At 41.1% G+C, this 23,549-nt stretch overlaps 1 protein-coding gene across 3 annotated transcripts in view; it reads left to right on the top strand.

The window, feature by feature from the left end:
* Positions 1-48: 48 nt before the first annotated feature.
* Positions 49-23,549, top strand: part of LOC119728841 (transmembrane 9 superfamily member 4-like) — a 35,865-nt gene continuing 12,364 nt past the window's right edge. The window contains exons 1-11 of one of the 3 annotated variants that reach the window (XM_038201245.1): positions 49-185; positions 3,803-3,928; positions 5,508-5,657; positions 6,424-6,533; positions 7,498-7,603; positions 14,371-14,438; positions 15,716-15,812; positions 15,976-16,024; positions 18,143-18,295; positions 20,853-20,923; positions 21,464-21,596. In XM_038201245.1, coding sequence (XP_038057173.1) covers positions 3,803-3,928; positions 5,508-5,657; positions 6,424-6,533; positions 7,498-7,603; positions 14,371-14,438; positions 15,716-15,812; positions 15,976-16,024; positions 18,143-18,295; positions 20,853-20,923; positions 21,464-21,596 — 1,063 coding nt within the window. In that variant the 5' untranslated portion in view covers positions 49-185. Of the gene's footprint in view, positions 282-3,802; positions 3,929-5,507; positions 5,658-6,423; positions 6,534-7,497; positions 7,604-14,370; positions 14,439-15,715; positions 15,862-15,975; positions 16,025-18,142; positions 18,296-20,852; positions 20,924-21,463; positions 21,597-23,549 lie in introns of all 3 variants that reach the window. The other 2 variants (XM_038201244.1, XM_038201246.1) reach the window with 2 other exon arrangements.

The raw sequence follows: 23,549 nt of genomic DNA, 5'->3' as shown, positions 1-23,549 counted from the left end.
TTCTGATTCAGTTGTATGACGTCACGCAGCTCTCCACGTTGGCCATTTTAGAGTAGTCTGGTACCAGCCACCTGGGAATTATAAATTGTACATCACTGTGTATCTGAACGCATTCGTAAGAATCGAGCCTTAGGAACCAGACAACTGTCGAGCAACGAAAATCTGCATTTTCCACAGAATCTACGGTAAGAGGAGTTCATCTCTGTAAAAAGTTTGCTTTGCAGTAAATGTCATCATTTTTTTCGCCTCTAGATTTCTGGATGTAAAGCTTAAGATCTACTGTATGTATGTGTTGTAATTTCCAATTGAATTGTCTATATTCTTTGAAATATTCTTCGTGCAGAAAATAGGCGTGACCTCTTCGGACTTCGGATCGGCCAACGCCGCATAACGACTTTCACGTTGAAAGTGAAACAATTTGGAACGTTAGGGGGCGCTATTGTATTGTCTACCAAATTTGAGGGTTATTTTGAAAATGAAAGATAACAAACCTTGTTTGATTAATGCGCCTATCAAATATTTCGTGCGCGGCCTAGCGGTTAAAAGTCTCGTGTTTCAAGCAAGAGTCCGAGGTTCGAATCTTGATGAAGCGCCTATCAATTTGTTAGCCCGACTATGCACCATCTACAAAGAAATTCACGGTATAATTCCAAGTAATATCTCCCACCTGCAAATTCATCTACCCAGTGACCAGCCAACCACCAAACGTACTACCAGACAAACCAATAGCACTTTAAATCTTCAACGCATCCAGTCAAACAAAAACAACTATCTCCACTCGTTATACCCATGGACAGTCCCCGAATGGAACCTCCTACCTGACGCTACTAAAAACCAACCCACACTGAACGCCTTCAAAACCCAACTAGACAAGATAAATATCGGCCAACTTTCCACCCATGCGCACTTCAAAATTTAGTCATCAACCAGCACCATGACAGCGTTACCTGCACGTGATAGCCCCACCATAGGCGATTGTGCAGTAGCATACAGATACAGAAGTGACTGATTAAAGGAAAGGAGAGGGTGAGAGTAGAGGAGGGAAAGTGGAGGGAATAACCACAAAGGATGCAACTTTTGGCGCTTAAAAATTAATTGAAAAATGTGGTGATCCAGTACGGAAATTTTTCCCCGAACTGTAAGGTTGTTACAAAAATACAAACCTTACACTTGTCTAAGTTACAAAAAGACCTAGCTCTACTGAGTGGAGCGTTGAACTACGGTACCCTCCGATCCGTACTAATGCTCGAACAATTTGGCATACTTTGGTGACATGTACACACGGTATGCATTTTGTGTATACCCTTGCGAGGACAAAAGGCCCCCAAAAACACTGGTAAGGAGAATACAAATGAGAAAGACAGTAACCCTGGATAGATCCACACTTTCATGACGTTCCATAAGACCCCTTAAATTGTTTCAAACAACCGGTAAATTTGAAAAAAGAGCAAAACATTCTGAACTTACCGCTCACAATTAAATGTGTCTGCCGAGTTGTGCAGTCCATTTCACTGACATGACTGATCGATCATCGAGCGCGTGTGTGACGTCACTATTGAAGAAAAACAAGTCGAGTTTAATCAACGACTGTTTTGTGTACTGATATGTGCCCCGCGCCAAAAGCCCATCTGTCAGACGGCGCAGGGCACATATGACTACATGAAACAGTCATTGATTAAGCGCGACTTGAAGACTGAAGATTAACTTACGATTTGAGTGAGAAGTGAAATTTCCCTTTCTTGTCTTAGGGCTTTTGTTCTTTGTACACACATGCCTGCTCTTCAATAGCAAACATGAGGCAAACCTTCGCTAGTGTGAATATGCTAAAGACAAAGTAGCACTAGCAGTCCCAAAATCATACTGTTAAGGTTTTGCATTTCATTTTCTGGATAATTTTTAAAAAGTGAAATGTCAAACAGGTACCTCACCCTCTAGCTAAACCCGCCCTCTCTGGCTGGCTAATTCAGCTACGGCATCTCAGCAGTCAGAACCAATCAAGTGACTGTTTTGAACAGTTCAGATTTCCTTTCTCAGTTTGATATAGCCTAGTCCGAAAATTTGGGACTCTCAATACTGTGTATGAGAGTCCCAAAACTTAAGGTATTGAAAACATGCTAAATAAGAAAATAGACTGGCACCTAAAACAACCAGTCCAACACAGCTTCAGTACTGCATCAATCAACCATGTCAACAGAATTTAAGAAACATGTGGCATGAAGCGGGAACTAGTCTCAATTTACTACACATTTCTCCATAGTCAAGCCACCAGACTATTGACACTGAATGAAGAGGTCAGTCTTTTCAGATAGTTGGACCATGGTTGGACATGTACCAGTCTAGTCTTTAGCCCCATTTTGAAATCACTTGACTTCCCTCTCATGTGCGAAATATTGAAGAAAAGTCTCCTTCAAAAATTGAATTGAGTCTGCAAACTTGGTTGGTGAAATACTGAGGACATTTTCTTTGCCCCAGTGGAATACTTGGAGAAATTTGATGGCTAAACTGTGAGTAAAGTGGGCCTGATTTAGTTTTGCACATTTCAGAGCACTCCAGAGCCCTATCTGGATATAGCCATGCTTTGACTGGTGGTGATTGATACGCCAGTTGTGTCTACCAGTTACCTCTTTTGTCTGTTGATGGAATTTGTCCAGACTGGGACTTGAGTACGAAAAAACATGCAAAAGTAATGCAGGCCAACTGTACTCACCCTGTAGTAGACAGAATTCTCCAAAAAATTTTGTGAGGCAGAGACAAGGTCCTCAGTATTCCACCAGCCATACTTGAAGTCTCAATTTAATTTTTAAAGGAGACTTTTTCTTCAAATTGTTGCTCCTGAGAGTGAAGCCAAGTGATTTCAATGTGAAGCCTAAGACTAGACTGGTAGTGGTGCATGTCCAACTACGGCACGGTCCAACTCTTTGAAAAGATTGACCATCCAGTTGTGTGGTGGTAGACTATGGAGTATTGTGTAGAAATGGAGACTGGTACCCGATGTTTCTTTTGACACAGTTGACTGATACAATGCTAAAGGGTTGTTGCACTGGTTGTTTCATGTGCCAGTCTATTTTCTTGTGTTGCATGTTTTCAATACCTTAAGTTTTGGGACTCTCATACACAGTGTTGAGAGTCCCGAATTTTCGGACTAGAACTTTACTAGTGTTTACACGAATATGATGTGACTGGTATTTTTTAAAGAGGTTGTGGAATGCTCGAAGTCATTTCCGTCATTTTTCGGGTATATGTAGCCTAAGGTGTGATGAAATAAAAACGACTATTGTTTCTGTCATGAAATGAATACAAAAGGTACTTTTGAGAGCTGTTTTTCAGGTCCTGTTTCAACCCGAACGTGCAGTTTGTGTAAAAGTCGTCGTTGGTGGCAGCAACCAAAACATAGTAAATCGTGACGTAATAAACAGGACTCCCTATGCAGCGTAGTATAAACGAGTCCTGTTTATTACATCACGATTTTTCTGATTTTACATGTACGAAGAACCCGACGACTGTTGATTTCAATTATGCGCTCGCTGACCAACAAATTACTCGATGAAATTCAGTTTTATAAACATATAAACGCAAATTACAAAAGAATGGGACTTTGTCGTTATGATATATATGGGTCTACTCTACAATAAAAAAAATATAAAAAACAAACGACTTTCAACATTCCACAACCTCTTTAACTACTAGTTTGTACATGTGAATGGCAGAGAAAGTGGAAGAACTTTTTGACTGTCTGCGACTGATCAAACATTATGAAGTGTGTGCAATGCTCCACAAACTGTTCTCACTTTCCAATCAACAGATGGCTCGTGTATCAGCGTGTTTATTACTATGCATGGCCACGGTCTGTCTCAGGCTCAGCCATGCGTTCTATGTACCCGGCGTTGCCCCTGTGGAGTTCGCGGACGGACAGGAAGTCGAAATCAAGGTTAGTGGCTACGGATTCTTATCATAGATGTGCATAGTTGGAAAAAAGTGTTTAGCCATAGCCCTTAGTCATAGCCAAAAGTGCCAGTTAAAGGTAGAGTCCATCATTTGTAATTTGTGCATTTTGTTCGTTTGAAGCAACAAAAGAGTTCAAAATCTAATGAAGGATACTGAGCAACTAACCTGATGAAGTTTCAGCTAAGCTTCAGCTGTACATTCCGAGAAAAACAGCATTCTAAGATCTCAATTTCAAATCAAAAGTTGCTGAATCATGTTTTGAATTGTTTTGAATTGCAACTATACGCGACGTCACGCACTGATTCGACGAATTATAACAACCGCACGCGCGTGTGCGTCGTTCGAATACTTGTGCGCGCTTCGCTGAATAACAAAACGAACTACTAATTTAAATTTTCCTACGGTGCTTCTTAAGAATCACCGTTGGAAATGCCTTCTTTCGTTGATTACTTCAAAATGACAGCTTCCCAGAAAGAATAATTTCACAGGGAGTTTAGTCTCCTTACTATCTTTCAACCAAGTTAGTTTTTCAACAATAATTACGCCAGTTACTTTTCGGATGGCTGCAAATGATGGACTCTACCTTTAAAACATACCAAAAAAAATGCCAGCTAAGATATTTAACATTGTTTTACTTCAGAAGAAATATGGGACCCCAATGGAAACAGCCTCTGCAATTCGGGCGATTCGCAATGCAGTGCGCCACTAAGAGTTGGCCGCAGAGAGTTATTTTTTCCCAATACATTGTGGGAGATGGTCGACAAATTCGCAGCGCGGGACATTTGAAGTTGTTAGTTTTTACGGCTTCAATGAAGAGGTCACCATGGACATCATCATCAAATGTCATGTGAAGTCCCTTAAAGGGGCATTTTATTCTTTTATAGGTCTATATCTACAGAGCTAACATGTTCGATTTGGTTGTGACTTGACATGTACATAGTATAATGTGCTGTTATACATGTAGATGACATTTATAGTGACGTCACTGATTGTTCATCACGTGCACAGAGTATTTCAAATATCCGAAACAGCTTGTGTTTGTCCACAAACACATTTCTAGTTTAATCTTTCTACTGTTATGTGTAATGTATGTTGTTGTTGATTTCATCTGAATAAATAATAATCATACTAATAAACTTTTGTAAAATGTCATTTTCTCCTTCTGTGGGAATTTGATTAAGAACTCACAAGCACTAGAATACTCGTGAGTCGTTTCTTCACGAGTACATCGAGTTGAAAAACTTGATCCTAGCCCTGGACCAGCTTTGGATATCTTCAATTGATTTATCTGAGCCAAATGAATTACACCGGTTAGGCCTATCCTTTCAAACACAAAAATGTACTTAAAGTGTCGCATAAATGAACCCAAATACTCGGGACATTTGTACAAGATTCAAAACTTTGCAGAAGAATAATGCAACATTCTTTACACTTGAAAGTATTTGAAAATCAATCCCCATCTAAATTTATAGTAGCTGAGCTTTGCAACTCCTGAATTCAACAAAATCCTACAAAACAAGGTTTAAATTTTAAGGAATTTTTTTTAACTTATTTTTTTATAGGGAGTGAAATTAACATCCACGAAGACACAACTTCCGTACGAGTACTACTCGATAGGGATCTGTCCTCCGCCATTGGACAAGATACTGTTCAAATCGGAAAATCTCGGCGAGGTTTTGCGTGGCGACCGTATTGTCAACACATTGTATAAGGTGAGTTGTTTTATTTCTGCCAGACACCAAATTGTTGTCCTCCGTAACAACTGTTCCTTTGAAAGATCTACAGTTTGGCGTTGCATCGAAAGATGTTCACCCTTTGTGAAATTAAGATGGAAACACGGTATAGAAGTTTTCGGATGACAAAGATTACTATCCCAGTAGGGTTTTCATCAGGTACCATGATAAATGCAACAAAATGCAACACAGCTGAAATGAGAACCATGCTAAATGCAACAAAATGCAACAGCGGATTCTGTTGCATTGTGCATTGAACCCAGTATACACCAGCCTTGGCACTATGAGCAGTTACCATGCAAAATGCAACAAAATGTAATGCTCAGTAGATTCTGTTGCATTGTGCAGCCAACCCAGTACACACTAGCCTTGGCACTATGAGCCGTTACCATGCAAAATGCAACGAAATGTAATGCTCAGTAGATTCTGTTGCATTGTGCAGCAAACACAGTACACTCCAGCCTTGGCGCCATGAGCAGTTACCCTGCTAAATGCAACAAGATGCAACAACATATGGCACTGGAGTTGACTGCTACTTGCAATAGAATGCAACAACGTTTTACCACAGCTGCATTCTGTTGTATTTAGCAGTCAATTCTCAGTCTACTGAAATGAACTTGTGAAAACAGCATTCCTTTGTCATTGTTCATCCCTCTGTTGTGATCCAACTTGTGAATTGACTTATGATTGACTTGATTGGAAATCTGCGATCAATGACTACAATCCTTTTCATTTTTCTACCCAGGTACCGATGAAGCAAAGCAAACCATGCCATGTAATGTGCAACGTCAAGTATACAAAAGACCAAGCTAAGATTGTATCCGATCGCATCAGAGAAGACTACAGCGTTCACTTGTAAGTACAGCGTGATCAGAAGCCCTGATCTCTATTGGCCAATGCTACCTTGAAGCAACTGCTCCGCCATCTTGGATCAACCAAGCATCATTACGGGATGTAGATGCATATCGTTCTGCAGTTAATATTATGTTTGTTTCACTTTTTAAAAAAAAGTTCCCCTGATAATCAATTATTCTTTGCATGTTGGCCAGTCGCAGGAATAAGATGGTTTAGTTTGTCAGAGAATACAATTCTTATTTTCGTCCATCTAACTCTGAAGAAGTCAATGCCAACTGCATGTACCTGTAAAACAACATAGCACACTTACATCATGGGTGACTCAAGATGGCGGATGGCTGCATCAGTGTGTCGATATTGCCAGCCAGTCCAGTTAGTAAAGAGGTCATTGATCACAAGTCTTCTTGCCTAGTTCCTAGTTCAGTTTCCACCAAAGTTAACACTTTTTGAGTCAAGGGGGCCAGCTGATCACCAATGAAAACCTGCATGCCAGCACATATTTGTGTTGAGCATGAAAGAGCTGGGAACCAATCACAGGTAATACATATCGTATGAAATTTTGGCTGGTGTCCTGTCTATGCTTAGCACATGGTTCTTTTGGTAAGCAAGTTTCTATTCTCAGCAGCTTGATAAAACCTCCCCTTTCCCACTCCCCCTTCCCCCACCCCTTCCCCTTCCCTTTCCGCCACCCCTTCCCTTTCCGCCACCACTTCCCTTTCCGCCATCCTTTCCGCCATCCCTTCCGCCACCCCTTTACCTTTCCCCCACCCCCACCCCTTCCCCACCCCCACCCATCTCCCACCCCACCCTTTCCCTACCCCCACCCTTCACCCTTTCCCCATCCCCACCCCTTCAACTTTCCCCCTTAAGTTGATATAGCATCCAACTTGAAAGGTAAATACATTTGTGTACCTAATTGTGGTTTGATAATAGTTGGTGCAATAAACGCCAATTTCTTTGCCAGACTTGCAGACAATTTGCCCGCTGCGACCGAAGTCAGGCCCAAGACTGAAGAAGAGCCCGCTCAGTATGCCCACGGCTACAAACTGGGCTATGTGGTGGACAAAACGGTAAGTCTAACCTCAAATATGTTCACGTATCAGAGCATTAGGTGATAAATGGCACGACAAACTTAGGCCAGTGCATACAGTGCACATTGCCACAGCTGTGGTCTAGCTAGCTCGTTGTCTAAACAACCAAGGCAAGCCCAGTAAAACTTGTTCCAGGGCAAACAAAATTCTATTCAGTCGATTCAGAATGGCTACTCACTGGAATTTTTTTCATGCATCTGGTCTACACTATGGGCCAGATTTAGCCCATTTGTTTGCATTATGGGGTAATCCTATGCAATAGCACTGCCCGGCTCACAAGTGATAGTCAGTCTGTAAACCAATCAGCGCGACAGGTGCAACAACGTCTCTAGGCTTGCACTCTGGGACCAGCACAAAATTCCATCAGTCGTTTTGTAGTGAAGCAGCTGCAATGTGTACCTGCTACACCGTTAACACGTGTACATCACCCACAGCTGTTGTCTAGCTGGCTAATTTATTACCACGCCAGCTGTTTATTCAAAGGCTTCCGATTTCCATTTTTTTTAGTTTGTTCCATTTTTGCTCACCGTCCTCTGTCACTGACTAATGTAATTTAGAATTGTACACTTTTTAATCTGTAACATACACTATAGCAATGGAACAGGGCTTTTTGAAAGAACACTTGTTCAAGAGCTGTATAAATAAGATAATTTGAGTAAATTCTAGCACCCCGACGGTCTGATTACATATGTGAACTTCTCTGACCAAATACATTGTTAAAGGGAATATACAACATTTGCAAACATCGAAAAATAAAACTACCAAGTTTTAACGAAATACCTTACTAGGATGTTGGTAAATGACAGTCTAAAGCATCCTGTAAAATTATGGCACCTGGTGTCGAGTCATTTTCAAGAAAATTGTATCTTTGTATACATTTCCAACGGTGGTCGGCCGACCACCGTTGGAAAAACCTAATTTTCAACTACTGCTCCAAATTAACAAAAAATTTTGTTTTTCTTGGTTTTTCAAGCATTTTCGAACACAAAACTTCAAACATGTCAGTGTAACAATATTTGATCTACTATACTAACCCTCAAATAGTTTATTTCTGAAAATTACAGCAAAAGCCAATGATGTACATTCCCTTTAATTGTATCATATGCTTTTAACCCTAACTCCCTCTGTTCCTCTCCCCCCCTTTTGCTTTAACTTTAGGGTTGGGCTGCAAAAATATGGTCAGTCAGGTAGTCCAAAGCAGAAATACAATTTTTAATGTTTACCTAATCACCTGACATAGCAACAGTGCCTTTGACATTATGGAATACAGTAAAGTAAAGTCTGAAACACAGGAGGAAGTCAAAACATGTACAATTGAAAACATGTACAATGTATTTAAAGTTTCACTGTCTAAAACCAAATTCAATTTAGAGCTGGGTACCGGGTATCTGAGTACGCAGCCGCTGATGTCAGGAACCGGTTCCAGATTATGGAATCAGCTTCCTGTAACCAACTTCACAAATTACTGAAGAAGTTCCGAGACGACAAAAAAGAAGGGTTTTGAATGCCATTTGTAAATCCAAAACAGAGTTTACGTTCATGTGCATTTAAACGCACGACAGGTGCAACCGCATAAGTTGCAGTTTACACCGTAAAGCTATAAAGCCCTCCAGACAACTTCCGGGATATGAATTTGGGGGTTGGGTGTCTTCTACAGGTCCCCTTGTTTTACTTCAATAGGGTGCCCGCTTCCTGTACTACCGGCAAATGCACACCACTGATTCAATTTGGGTCGACTTCAATCGTTGTAAATACATTTTGTTCAGCACGACTTTCTGAAACGTATGTATTCTCTGTCGATGAAACGTGGAGTGCATTCAGTTCACATTGCCACGTGGCCCATGTGATACATGTATGCACAAAACCATTGCCATAACTGCATACAATTTGCATATTTTATTGATTGGCGACAACACCTGGTTTGTCTGTTTGTGTTACACACAGCTGGCCTACTGGGCCATTATAATTGCGCTCAGTTTTGGCCAAAGTACATATGAAGTAATAATTTCAAGTTGTAGTATAATTTGAAATTCTAAAATCAATATTTGGCTATGTGGCTATTAAATGTCTATTCTATTTTTGTTGTGTTGCTCTTTTTAAATTCAGAAAATAGGTTTCATACATGTTCCACATTCCAGGCGTGTCCGCTTTGCGTGGAATTGCCTGTATAGTTTATCGATTCTAATCCTTTTGAACCAACTGCATCAAAAAGTCAAGAATTTTTATGGCATTGTGTCTGAAAAAGAGACTTTTTTGTTTTATGTTTTAATTTTTTGGGGGTGTCCATTGGAGTCAACTGGCTTCATGCAGTCATACCAGTGTGATAAAATCAGTGTAGGAAGTTAGGATATTTCTCTATCCCCCCCCCCCCCCTCAATCCTCCAAAATCAACTACAGTAAACGCCGGTTAAACCGACATCATATAAACCGTCATATCGCTTAAATCGGCCGTCTGACGAAAAGGCCCGATTTGTCTCTAATGCATTTCCATTGACATTTTCATTTTTAAGCCGGCCTTTGTAAGCCGCCATTTCGCCTATATCGGCGTGTTACTTTCAGTCCCATTTCCTCAAAACCACACAAATTCCTCTGTATAAGTCGGCATCGTGCTCTGTGGTTTGCAAGAAGTGTCGAGTGAAAAGTCCCACACACTGCTAACTGACATCTGTTTATGGCACGGCCCGTGATTGATGCATACATGTGCGCGATCAAAAAGGGGTTTTCCAATAGCACATCAATACCAGTCAGAGATGAAACTTTTCCGATTTTAACCCTTACTCTCTGAGGGTAGTTTACTGCATGTCAGTTGGTTATGCCAATGCCCTCCAGCTGCAGTATATTGGCAGATAAACTATCTTGACAGTGAAGGCTCCAATTGGCAGGAGTTGGAGGCCCTGGAGGGTGCCTGATACTGACCAGCTGGGGGCACTCACTTTGTTATCAGAGGACTCTCATTGTTCTCTGTGGCATGTATTGGAGTGCCTGTCCAGTTACCCTTGAAATGACATGGCAGATATTGGAGGGCCATGCAAAAAACATAGGAGATTTTCTTGAGGCACATATTGGCATGCGTTGGAGGGTCAAGTAGGGTAAGGGTTAATCGGAAAATCGACTTTTTGAATTTTCCAACGAAATTTCCGATTTTTTTACAGTGTGTCTCACAAAATTTGATTTTCTGATGATTTTTTCACAAACTGTCATTTTATTTCAATCATAATTTCGAAGAAAAGTCGATGGAAATGGCGTGCTAAAATCATCGCGAACGTAGTTTTAATCTCTTTCACCAGTCGTTATTGGAGAGTTTCAACGGTAGAAACACAGGGCATAACACTGATCGGAGCCTTCTCCGGCTGGACAAAAGGTTAAACATTGACAGGCGACATGGAAAAATCACTGTGTCACACGTGCGTGCGAATATGCAATGGTACCAGCGTGCGTACGTACCGTACGCACCACTGTACCCGTCCGCTAGCACATGGCCGGCCGGGACGGGTAGCCTTGTGAAGGATCCTGTGGATAAAATCATTATGTTTTGCGATTTTCGGAGGTTTCAGATTCAGTTGTACAAAATGCAATGCTTTAAAAATCATGATGATTATCTCGAGGATAGCGAAGAGAGCATTAGCGAAACATTTCACTGGCATTTGTTGGAAGAGAAAGACGGTAATGCCTGATTTTTTCCCATGTATGAATGCAAGTGGTACTTTTCCCTCGACTTTCTCAAGTAAGAAGTGAACTTCTTTATTAATGACTCCATTACTCTAACCGTAATTCAGGCATTTTATGCAATGAAAACACTGACCGTTTTTTTTCATCGTAAAATTTTGTTTGAATCAAAAATAAAGCAGGAGTTGGTGGCCGGAAATTGGGCATGAAGTGTATTGTACATGCATGTATATGTGCGTAATGGCAGCGCGGCCCAGATTTCGGACACGTATTTTTGTTCGGCCTTTTTTCCGATTTTGCCACATGCCAGTTTCATCTCTGATACCAGTACCCCCTCTCGACTGCACGCATGCGCTCTGTTCATTTTGGGGGTCCCCTTATTGTACCAGTACCATGCATACATTTAATCCGTGACTGTACACGAACCTACGTGCACAATGTACACTACATACATACATGGACGTACATTATGCAAGCGATCTGTATATCGTACCTTCCTTCGTATGTACGTACATGTACAGGGCTTGAATTGAACGACGGCCACGACGGCCAGTGCCGTCGTTGCCTTCTTACTGGCCGAGGTGCCCCACAAAAAATCCCTGTCTTCACGGCCAGTTTTGCCTTGCCCCATAATTACCTTGGCCGTCGTGCCCTTTTTGCAAAAACATCTATCAGCCTATTAAAACCACTACAATCCTTGATTCCAGTTGTTTTTCCACACATTGACAATGTATTTCGATGCCATGCCAGCCCGATCAGTTGTCTTATTTTCTCGCCGAATCAATCACACGCGCGCAGTACGGCCGTGGCCGGCCGGCCAAACGCCGGCGATTCCCCACTGTACATGTACATGATGTACACACACGTACAATGTGCACCGACAACTGAATCTCCAGTTCCTGTATGTGCCGATACTTGAAGTAGCGGCACCCCCGCCGCAAAAATATATGTCTGTAATCGTACACACACATACCAGCAGGAGTAAGTACGGCAGATCTTACGTGCAGTCAACAGACTTTCTTTTTCTCAGTGCTTGCATGCGCGGTACATACAGAACACATTGATGTTCGTGTACGAGGCAAACGAGCTCGGGGCATAGTAAAAACACGCGTGCACATGGCGTTCCGAATTCCGATTGTCAAAAGCGGACATTGTAAATGGCGATCGTGTATTAATTATGGGCCCGATTCCCCAAGAGAACAAAATCAACTTTTAAGCCACATTAAGAACATGCAGGTAGGTTATAGATAGAGGGAAGGGTTTCGAATTTTTAAGGGGAATTTGGAGGGAAAACGACAACGAAAAAACGCAACACGAAAATAGAGATGGTGATCGCACGTCACCAACCATAAAACCGCTTACAAAAAACGTAATTTCGATCCCCAAAAAGTGTTCAAAATTACAAAACAGGTGCCATATAAGCTGAGAGAAGTCTGCTTTAGGTTGAAAAAGTACTTTTTTGAATGATAAAAACACCTTTGACTCAAATTTGATCGAAACTAAAGAGGGGCCATAAACTACATGATCGCTGATATAAATTCGCATTTTTTTTTAGCCGGCCTCTGTGCCCCTTCTGCAGATATTAGTTTGGCCTTGGTGCCCTCCCAACTGGCCTTGGTGCCCTCTATAATTTTGCTCCATTCAAGGCCAAAGTGGCCTTGCCCTAAAAAATTCCCAAATTCAAGGCCTGCATGTACATGCATGACTTTCTGTGATCAATACCACAGCCTGTTTATGATGATAAACATTGACATGATTGAGGATATATTTGCTGGAATCAACCATGGATGTAGAAATAAACCAGGGTAAATCAAAGCCTTTGAATTTTAGCCATGAATCTTGTTTGCATGATCCAGATACAGATGCGCATAGGCCATCAATTCAATCAATTTTTTCAATCAATTTTTTTCACTCCGTGATTCAATTTGTGTATTTGTGTAAGTCGGCAAAATGACGACTTGCAGGAGAAGCCGACATTCACGTAAGCCGTCACAAAGTCTCTGGTCCTGAGAGTGCCGTCTTAGCCGGAGTTTACTGTAGAAGGTCAACATGTACGTCTGAATTTCTGATTTGGGAGAATGCATTGTGTCAAGGTCTTACATTTAGTTGTCTATACTCGGCCATGCATACATTTGTGATGCGATCAAGCTAAATGAGTCGTTTGTCGACCGTGGTCAATTTTTTTTTTTTTACAGATTTGAAAAGAGCACAATCTCAGCATAAATGCTATGAAAACCGCACACTGGTACCATCTTTAGTTTAAAAATTATGGAAGTTGTGACACCAGCAGATGTGATGAAGTGATGTGCCCTATTTTGGCCTGAATCTCAAATGAAAGTTCCTGATAAACGACTCATTTAGCTTGATCGCATCACATTTATGCCTTGATCTTACTGGGTATCATCCACACTGCTTCTGGCACTGCCTTAATTAACCCTAACCCACCTCACTCCTCCAAAATCCTCCTGGCGGTTTTGGAGGATTCTAGAGGATTGAGGATGAATGGTGATTGAATCAAATGAGGATTCTGGAGGATTGAGAATGAATGGTGATTGAAGCACATGAGGATTTTGGAGGATTGAGGATGAATGGTGATTGAAGCACAAGAGGATTTTGGAGGATTGAGGATGAATGGTGATTGAAGTACAAGAGGATTTTGGAGGATTGAGGATAAATGCACTTAGAGGCAGGACTGTCTGATGATTTTGAAGGATTTGGCGTTGGTTATCCTTCATTTAAACACGAGTGCAAAGTTTTGGGATGAGGAGGATTTTGGAGGATTGAGGATGAATGCATTTTGAGGCAGGACTGTCTGACAATTTTGAAAAATTTAGGCGGAGTTGCAAAATTTTGGAGGATTTTGGAGGATTGAGGATGGTTGTAAGCAACAAGGGCCTAGGGGGTTAGGGTTAACGTATTAAAAGTGATTGTTGGAGGATTTTGAAGGATTGAGGCAGTAATTGTTTAAAACCGGCCAAACACTGATTTGTTCCCTGAATATGAAATATTTAAATGATTTAAAATAATATTTTCAATAAATCGATATATATCTTTATATTTCTGTACGTTATTTTTTGCAGCCGTATATCAACAATCATCTGATCATGAACATGAAATACCACACCGTGGCCGGCGAAAACGGACAAGGGTAAGATTTCTATATCACATCAAATTAGTTTTTGATTCAGTTTTACTGACTGTTAGGGATGCATTGTTCATGCTATATTCAAGTTTCACCCCCAAAATAGATTAGATTTTATTGCTGTTTTTCTAGCAATTGATAGAAAAATTATTCAATATGAGTGAGACTTGGAAAAAAAAGTTGGCAGATGTATAGTTATGTAATAATTTATTCAAATCAATTTCGAATAATTTATGGTCTTGTTGGGTGGACTGGTTCCTGCCCCCATCTCATCAAAATCGATTATGTAGGGATTGGGAACCAGTCTACACACAGGACAGAACTGCTTTATGCAAAACATTCAAAAGTTTGTAGATTGTTGCTACGCCCAAAATTAGGGGGGGGGGAGAATAATACCATTAAATGTACCATTTCAAAATAAATCAGGGGAAAACAAATTAAACTTGTCACCAGTTAAAGAATTCCTTTAAAACTAATCTTTTAACCCTAACGATCCCCAACCAGCCAAACTCTAACACCAGGGTTTGTAGGAATCTGTTAGATGAGTACTGCACTAGTAAACTGACTACCACAAATAAACAGAGTCCAACTGTTTATGAGCACAGTTTACCATATGGTGTTGGGATTTGCAAGGACGAGGAAGGTTCTTAGTAAATCACCCTAGGGAGTTAGGGACAATATATAAGTTAGCAAGCTAAAACATTAAATTCTGGCCCTTTCAATAAACGGCCTACAAGTTGGGTTCTTTGTAATAGTTTAAAGAGGTTGTGGAATGCTCGAAGACATTTCCGTCATTTTTCGGGTATATGTAGCCTAAGGTGTGATGAAATAAAAAGGCTGTTGTTTCTGTCATGAAATGAGTACCAAGGTTACTTTTGAGAGCTATTTTTCAGGTCCTGTTTCGACCCGAATGTGCAATTTGTGTAAAAGTCGTCGTTGCGGGCAGCAAACAAAACACAGTAAATCGTGACGTAATAAACAGGACTCGTGTATGCAACTCTGCATCGGGAGTCCTGTTTATTACGTCACGATTTACTGTGTTTTGTTTGCTGCCCGCAACGACGACTTTTACACAAATTGCACGTTCGGGTCGAAACAGGCATGACAGGACTTGAAAAACAGCTCTCAAAAGTACCTTTTGTACTCATTTTATGACAAAAACAATAGTCGTTTTTATTTCATCACACCTTAGGCTACATATACCCGAAAAATGACGGAAATGTCTTCGAGCATTCCACAACCTCTTTAAATTTGTGCCGCGGTTCTATGTTGTTCCATCACAGCGAGGCTTACAGGGTCATCAGCTTCGACGTCGCGGTCCGGAGCGTCGAGTATGGTCAGATAACGGAAGGCAAGGACAGCAGCATTTGCGTGTTTAAGGAGAAGAAAGAAGGCGAGTCGATCCCTGTGCAGCCCTTCCCTGGAGACAGTAAGTGTAATAGTTTAAACATATAACATAGTTTGAGGGGAAATAGTATACAAGTATAGCATGGTCTGAGGGTGGATAGTCAATAGTTGCTCCTGAAGCATTTGCGTGTTTAAGGAGAAGAAAGAAGGCGAGTCGATCCCTGTGCAGCCCTTCCCTGGAGACAGTAAGTGTGATAGTTTAAACATATAACATAGTTTGAGGGGAAATAGTACACAAGTATAGCATGGTCTGAGGGTGAATAGTCAATAGTTGCTCCTGAGGTTGAGCTTGTATTAATAGTGAGAGGAGCTAGTATACAGGGTGAGTAAAAAAAAAACGAAACCCAAATGTTGGGACCATTGTTTTAGGGAAGTTTTGCATGTAGCATTTTCAAAATGTAGGATATGAAAGCCCAATTCTTAAGCTTTCTTTTAGTACAAAAATCATTCAAATCACTCATGTACTTTTCAAGTTACAGAATTTTAAACACAACCACCGTTTTAAGGCTTTGTCCACGGATCACAAAAAAGATCAGTGTTCTTCCAACAAAACAAAAAGAAATCACACAGGGATGTGTGTGAATTGTCGTCGACAGAACCTTAAAACAGAAGTTGTGTTTAAAATTCCGTAACTTGAAAAGTACATGAGTGATTTGAATGATTTTTGTACTAAACGAAAGCTGATAAATTGGGCTTTCATATCCTAGATTTTGAAAGTACTACATGCAGAACTTCAATAAAACAGTAGTCCCGACATTTGGGTTTCTTTTCTTTTTTGACTCACCCTGTACAAATAATGAATTCTTGTGACAGAGATGAAACTTTTCCAATTTTAATTGGAATCCGACTTTTTCAAATTTATTTCCAAAATTCTGATTTTCGCTAACAATCTTTGCCACGCAAAGTTTGATTTTTTGAATTAAATGTTAACGAATTTGATGAAAACGGTACCGCAACATCTGTATTGCGAGCGTAATTTTAATCTGTTCTGCTAGTCGTTTGTGCACAGATTGTACGGTAGACGCACATAATAAGGTCCAGATTGGAATAGTTTATGCCTGGAAATATGTTTAAACATTAAAGCTATAGTCCATCATTTGTAATTAGTGCATTTTGTTCGTTTGAAGCAACAAAAGTGTTCAAAATCTAATGAAGGATACTGAGCAACTAACCTGATGAAGTTTCAGCTAAGCTTCAGCTGTACATTCCGAGAAAAGCAGCATTCTAAGATCTCAATTTCAAATCAAAAGTTACTGAATCATGTTTTGAATTGTTTTGAATTGCAGCTATACGCAGCGTCGCGCACTGATCTGACGAATTATAATAACCGCGCGCGCGTGTGCGTCGTTCCAATACTTGTGCGCGCTGCGCTGAATAACAAAACAACTACTAATTTAAATTTTCCTACGGTGCTTCTTAAGAATCACCTTTGGAAATGCCTTCTTTCGTTGATTACTTCAAAATGACAGCTTCCCAGAAAGAATAATTTCACAGGGAGTTTAGTTCCCTTACTATCTTTCAACCAAGTTTGTTTTTCAACAGTAATTACGCCAGTTACTTTTCGGATGGCTGCAAATGATGGACTATAGCTTTAACATATACGTGTACGTACATACACGAGCTAGAGAGTTTCATGCAAGGCCGTTGCACGTGGAGATCGACTGCAATCAAATACACATGTTGGGCGATTTTCTGGAAATTGGGCATGAAGTGTGTATGTACATGTGCATGTGCAGTGTAACCGCGGCGTGGCCCAGATTTCGGACACAGATTTTTGTTCGGCCTTTTTTTTTCAACTATTTTCCCAAAAGGCCAGTTTCATCTCTGTTTTTTTGTCGAAGTGGTTGTTTTGTTCCCATGTTTGTTCACTTGGCTGTGTTAATTATTTATTTATTTCTTATTTTAACTGGGTAGCCCATTCAGTGGAATCCACTGATCTCCCATGGGGCCCAGTAAAGAGAAGACGATGTGAAGAAATTACAGTTTTAGATGTGGGAGGAAAAGCCCAGAAGAGTATTCTGAGGAAAACCCACGGAATCAGGCAGGGACTGAAAACCCAATCCACATATTGGCCCAGGTGGGATTCGAACCCGGGTCACAGCGGTGGAAGGCGAGGAAAGTACCGCTACGCCAACCTGACTCCCCTGAATTTGGTTTATGGTATCACTAAAAAAAATCAGCCTCAATCTTCCAAAATCCTCCAAAACCGCCTGGTTGATTTTGAAAGATTGAGGAGGGATAGGGTTAGTTACAGGAGTGTAAAATTGAAGGAGTCATCGGTTCCAATCGCTTTCCCTTTCCAGAGGAGACCGAGATCACGTTCTCCTACGAGGTGCGATGGGACGAGAGCAACATCAAGTGGGCCTCTCGTTGGGATACTTACCTCAACATGACCGATGTACAGATCCACTGGTTCTCCATCATCAACTCGCTGGTGGTAGTCTTCTTTCTTGCAGGTGCGTTAATTAAAAAGCTGGGTCCCAATTTTCAGGGCTCTGCATATTAGTAGCAAAACAATTAACCCTCCTACTATTTAAGAGGTCACCAATGGTCAAAATGTTTGTATCTCACCTCCTGGCATACTGGGTACAAACCAATGGGGGTCTTGACCAATATTGACCCAAGTAATAACCAGGCTGACAATGCATGTTTCCATAGGAGGGTCACTATAGCAGAAATTCTCACTTACTGTACCCTTTTTAGCTGCGGGATAGCAGCTCAACAAATCATCAAGTCTCTCTGTTAGTCCGTTAGTTAGTTAGTATACAAATGTTGAGTGGATCAGCGTGGAATGGGAGGAATATTATGACTGGACTTTTCCATTTCACGAGGCGAAGCTGAGTGAACTGAAAAAGTCCAGATTTTACCGAGCGATAATATTCCTCCCATTTCCAATTTAAAGCCACTCAATATTTGTTTTATATAACTGACATATAGATCCTTGTCATTTGATATATTTGAACTTTTATTCAATACAAAACTAGAGGAAAATGTATTTCTCTCTTCCAAACCACCCTTCACGAAAATGTTTGAACCCAACGCTGTAGCGCTGGCTCTTTGGAACAATACACGCTACGCGCAACGCTGAACGCGCACACCAGCATGCATTTGCATACAAATACCGCGTCATGATCCTAACTGTTCAATAGTATTTCCCATTCCCCATGGGCAGAAAGTACTTTTTGAGCCGCGGCGTGAATGGGAGCAATAACAAATATCACGTGATGTGAGTTCCACCAATCAAATGACAAGGATCTGTATGTCGGTTATATAATAAGTAACAAACTTTGACATTGTCTATTGCTCCTATATATTTTGACCAATTTCAACCAAACTTTGTGAAAACTACCTGTAGCCCAGCCCCAGCATGTCACATGACCAAACTGGGGTCAAGGGTCATCATGGGGTCACTGGGGTCAAAACCCTGATTTTTTTACTCAAAGCACTACTCCTTCCAGAAAGTACTTGGCACAATCACGTGACTCATGCATGAACATGAACTCGTTGGCCCGCAGTTTCCGAGATCCGATCAAGCTTGTTTTTTAGAATACTCATTTTCGCACTCGCACTCAAAAGTCAAAATATCCAGACTCGAATTCACGGTACTCATGTTCGAGTAGCAAAGTGCGCGGACTCGACAATTCCATATTGTACTCCATCATCAAAGTACTAGATTATAAGGACGTGGAGAAAATGGAGTCAGTTAGTTTTGATGGAGTAAAATCTCCCCACTTGCAGAGTGGCAGAATTGGTTTTCAAGAAGTCTGGCTCAAAAGTAATCCAGAAACATCCATGTTGCTGAATTGGTGGTTTCAGTTTCCAATGATTACATGAGACTTTAATTCTTCTCACTTGGGCACTCCATCAAGTACTCGTACTCGGAGGTCCAAGTACTCGTACTTGTACTCAGAGGTCCAAGCACTCGTACTTGTACTCGGAGGTCCAAGTACTTGGACTCGGCTTCACAAAACTTTTACAAAATTGATCCGTTCCTAAAAATGAGAGAAATTAACCGTCTCACAAGCTTCATTATAATAGAGGGGATTTATGGAATTATGGAACACTGAACATGAGTGAAGGACCCACTATGTATGGAGGACAAGTTTGTCAACTGTTTAAATGTTATTTCTGTTCATGCAACAAAGCTTGCTGATTGTACATGTAACTACATTGAACATTGTAATTAATGATGACTGTCTGGACACTACTTCCTTAAACCCTCTGTAGGAATATTATGTGATATGCCTTGCATCCATGCAGGAATCAACAATTTATACAACACTCATTGTAATTAATGATGCATTGTCTGGACACTACCTGACTTCTTCTTTAAACCTCCTTTAGGATAGGAATATGTGACATGCCTTGCATCCATGCATGAATAACAATTTATACAACACTCATTGGGAAGTTGATAACAGTGTAGCCAACCAGAACATATCGATTGCCAGGAGCACATACTGGATGGAATGATCCACAAGATAAACTCACTGTTTTAAAATTAGGTTAAAGTTTCTTAAAAATTCTTTTCAATGAGTGTATTATGTGATTTTTATGCCCTCTCTTTTAAAGCCCAATAAAGGGGATCTTGCGATAGTGTATTCCTTCTGTATGTCAGTGTGTCCAATTTTGATTAGGTTAACTGTTTAGCGCTGTCATATGAAAAGTCAGACTTCGAACCAAACTTGGTGACAATAATATTTCGGTAGGGGGACTTAAGATGACTGGAGACATTTGAGGTCAAAGGTCATCTAGGGGTCAAATGAGGTCAATGTTGATTTTGGTTAGGTACACTGAAAAGTATGCTTACTAACTGACTGTATAAATACATGTACTGCCAGCATGCCAGGGGATCGCGTAAATTGCAGAATTTTTAACTTTTACATGACTTTTGAATTTTTTTTGAATGATTTTTAATATATTTTTTTCAAGTGACTTTAATCGTGATTTAAATCAGTGATCTACTTGTGTAAATTTGATTTAACTCAAACAATCCTGCTTTTCTCATGACAGGTATTTTGACAATGATCATGATCCGAACTCTCAGACGGGACATTGCTCGCTACAACAAAGATGAAGACGTGGTAAGATTTGTGATTCTTCCATATCAATTACAGGGACTTCTTTGGAGGAACACCTTTGATATAAAATGTTCTAGAACAATTCTATCGTTCTAGAACAATTCTATTGCATACTTAATATACTGTTGAACATTGTTAGACCTGTTTAACATTGTTAGATATAAGGTATATTTCAAAAATGAAATGCATGTTTCATATGTGGCATTTGGATTTTTTTAAGTTTTGGCATTGAGGTTAAGAATTTACCTATCGCAGTTTGGGAGTTAGCCACGCCCCTTAGACGACCCTATGGCATTTTGTACATTAAAGTTTTGTTCGTCTCAGCTTTTGCGCATTCCGTGTCCATTTGTATATCATGTACTTGGACAATATTTCACAAGCTGTGTTGACGCGATTCTTCCGCAATAGGTTAATTCCGTGGAATTCCCAATTTTGATTTTTAACTGCCGAGACGGTTTTGTTCAAATTGTCGGCAAGAGTTGAAGGGTCAATGCAGAGTATTCTTTAAAACGTTGTTTTTTTGCATCCTCGACCGTTTCACAGGAGGACACAATGGAGGAGACAGGATGGAAGTTGGTCCACGGTGACGTCTTCAGACCTCCCAAGGCTAAGCAGCTGCTGGCTGCTCTGGCTGGAACCGGGGTGCAGATCTTCGTCATGGCTGTTGTCACCATCAGTAAGCATGTTTCTGTTTGCATTACTTGACTGACTGACTGTCACATGTGAATTAGACTGATAAACTTTCTCAATGACTGTCACTTGTGAATTGGATTGTAACTTGTGAATAAGTCAGTTCGGTATTTCAATGACCCGAGGCCATTTGGGATAACATCGCTGACGTGATGTCAGTGATGATACGCGCACACCCATTCTGCTGGTAATTTACACGCAAGCATTGTGTGCCCACGTTCATGCCAGTCCTTCTGATTTGAGGCGTGCGATTGCACCCCCACACCATCGCACGCCTAAAAGCTTCTCGAGAAGTGTGAATAATTGCACGCCTGAATCGCCCTGGACCACAGAATCACCAACCTAGAAAATCACACACCTAAAAAAATCACATGCCTAGAAAAATCCACGTGTGCCTTTTTCCACATGCTTGTGATTTTTAAACCAGAAGGACTGTCATGCGCCTTCAAACGTTCGATCATCCCGAATGACCCTTGCATGAATGATCCATGCATGGATGACCCATGCATGGATGACCCATGCATGGATGACCCATGCATGGATGACCCATGCATGGATGACCCATGCATGGATGACCCATGCATGGATGACCCATGCATGGATGACCCATGCATGAATGACCCATGCATGAATGACCCATGCATGAATGACCCATGCATGAATGACCCATGCATGAATGACCCATGCATGAATGACCCATGCATGAATGACCCATGCATGAATGACCCATATCATTGTGCACATGCGCAGTTGAAATACCAAACTGGCTTATTGGATTGGTGAGCTAGACTGGTTGCCTATCTCACTGACTGACTGTCACTTGTGACTTAGACTGGTTACCTATTCCATTGACTGACTGTCTCTTATAGACTGGTTACCTATCTCACCGACTGACTGTCTGTCACTTGTGACTTAGACTGGTTACCTATTCCATTGACTGACTGTCTTACCTAGACTGGTTACCTATCTCACCAACTGACTGTCTGTCACTTGTGACTTAGACTGGTTACCTATTCCATTGACTGACTGTCTCCCCTAGACTGGTTACCTATCTCACCGACTGACTGTCTGTCACTTGTGACTTAGACTGGTTACCTATTCCATTGACTGACTGTCTCCCCTAGACTGGTTACCTATCTCACCGACTGACTGTCTGTCACTTGTGACTTAGACTGGTTACCTATTCCATTGACTGACTGTCTCTTATAGACTGGTTACCTATCTCACCGACTGACTGTCTGTCACTTGTGACTTAGACTGGTTACCTATTCCATTGACTGATTGTCTCCCCTAGACTGGTTACCTATCTCACCGACTGACTGTCTGTCACTTGTGACTTAGACTGGTTACCTATTCCATTGACTGACTGTCTCTTATAGACTGGTTACCTATCTCACCGACTGACTGTCTGTCACTTGTGACTTAGACTGGTTACCTATTCCATTGACTGACTGTCTCCCCTAGACTGGTTACCTATCTCACCAACTGACTGTCTGTCACTTGTGACTTAGACTGGTTACCTATTCCATTGACTGACTGTCTCTTATAGACTGGTTACCTATCTCACCGACTGACTGTCTGTCACTTGTGACTTAGACTGGTTACCTATTCCATTGACTGACTGTCTCCCCTAGACTGGTTACCTATCTCACCAACTGACTGTCTGTCACTTGTGACTTAGACTGGTTACCTATTCCATTGACTGACTGTCTCCCCTAGACTGGTTACCTATCTCACCGACTGACTGTCTGTCACTTGTGACTTAGACTGGTTACCTATTCCATTGACTGACTGTCTCCCCTAGACTGGTTACCTATCTCACCGACTGACTGTCTGTCACTTGTGACTTAGACTGGTTACCTATTCCATTGACTGACTGTCTCTTATAGACTGGTTACCTATCTCACCGACTGAATGTCTGTCACTTGTGACTTAGACT

This window comes from Patiria miniata, unplaced genomic scaffold (assembly GCF_015706575.1).
Source record: "Patiria miniata isolate m_02_andy unplaced genomic scaffold, ASM1570657v1 HiC_scaffold_20, whole genome shotgun sequence".
Lineage (NCBI taxonomy): Eukaryota > Metazoa > Echinodermata > Asteroidea > Valvatida > Asterinidae > Patiria > Patiria miniata.
Note: the sequence above shows the minus strand (reverse complement) of the source record. Positions and strands in the feature narration are given on the sequence as shown.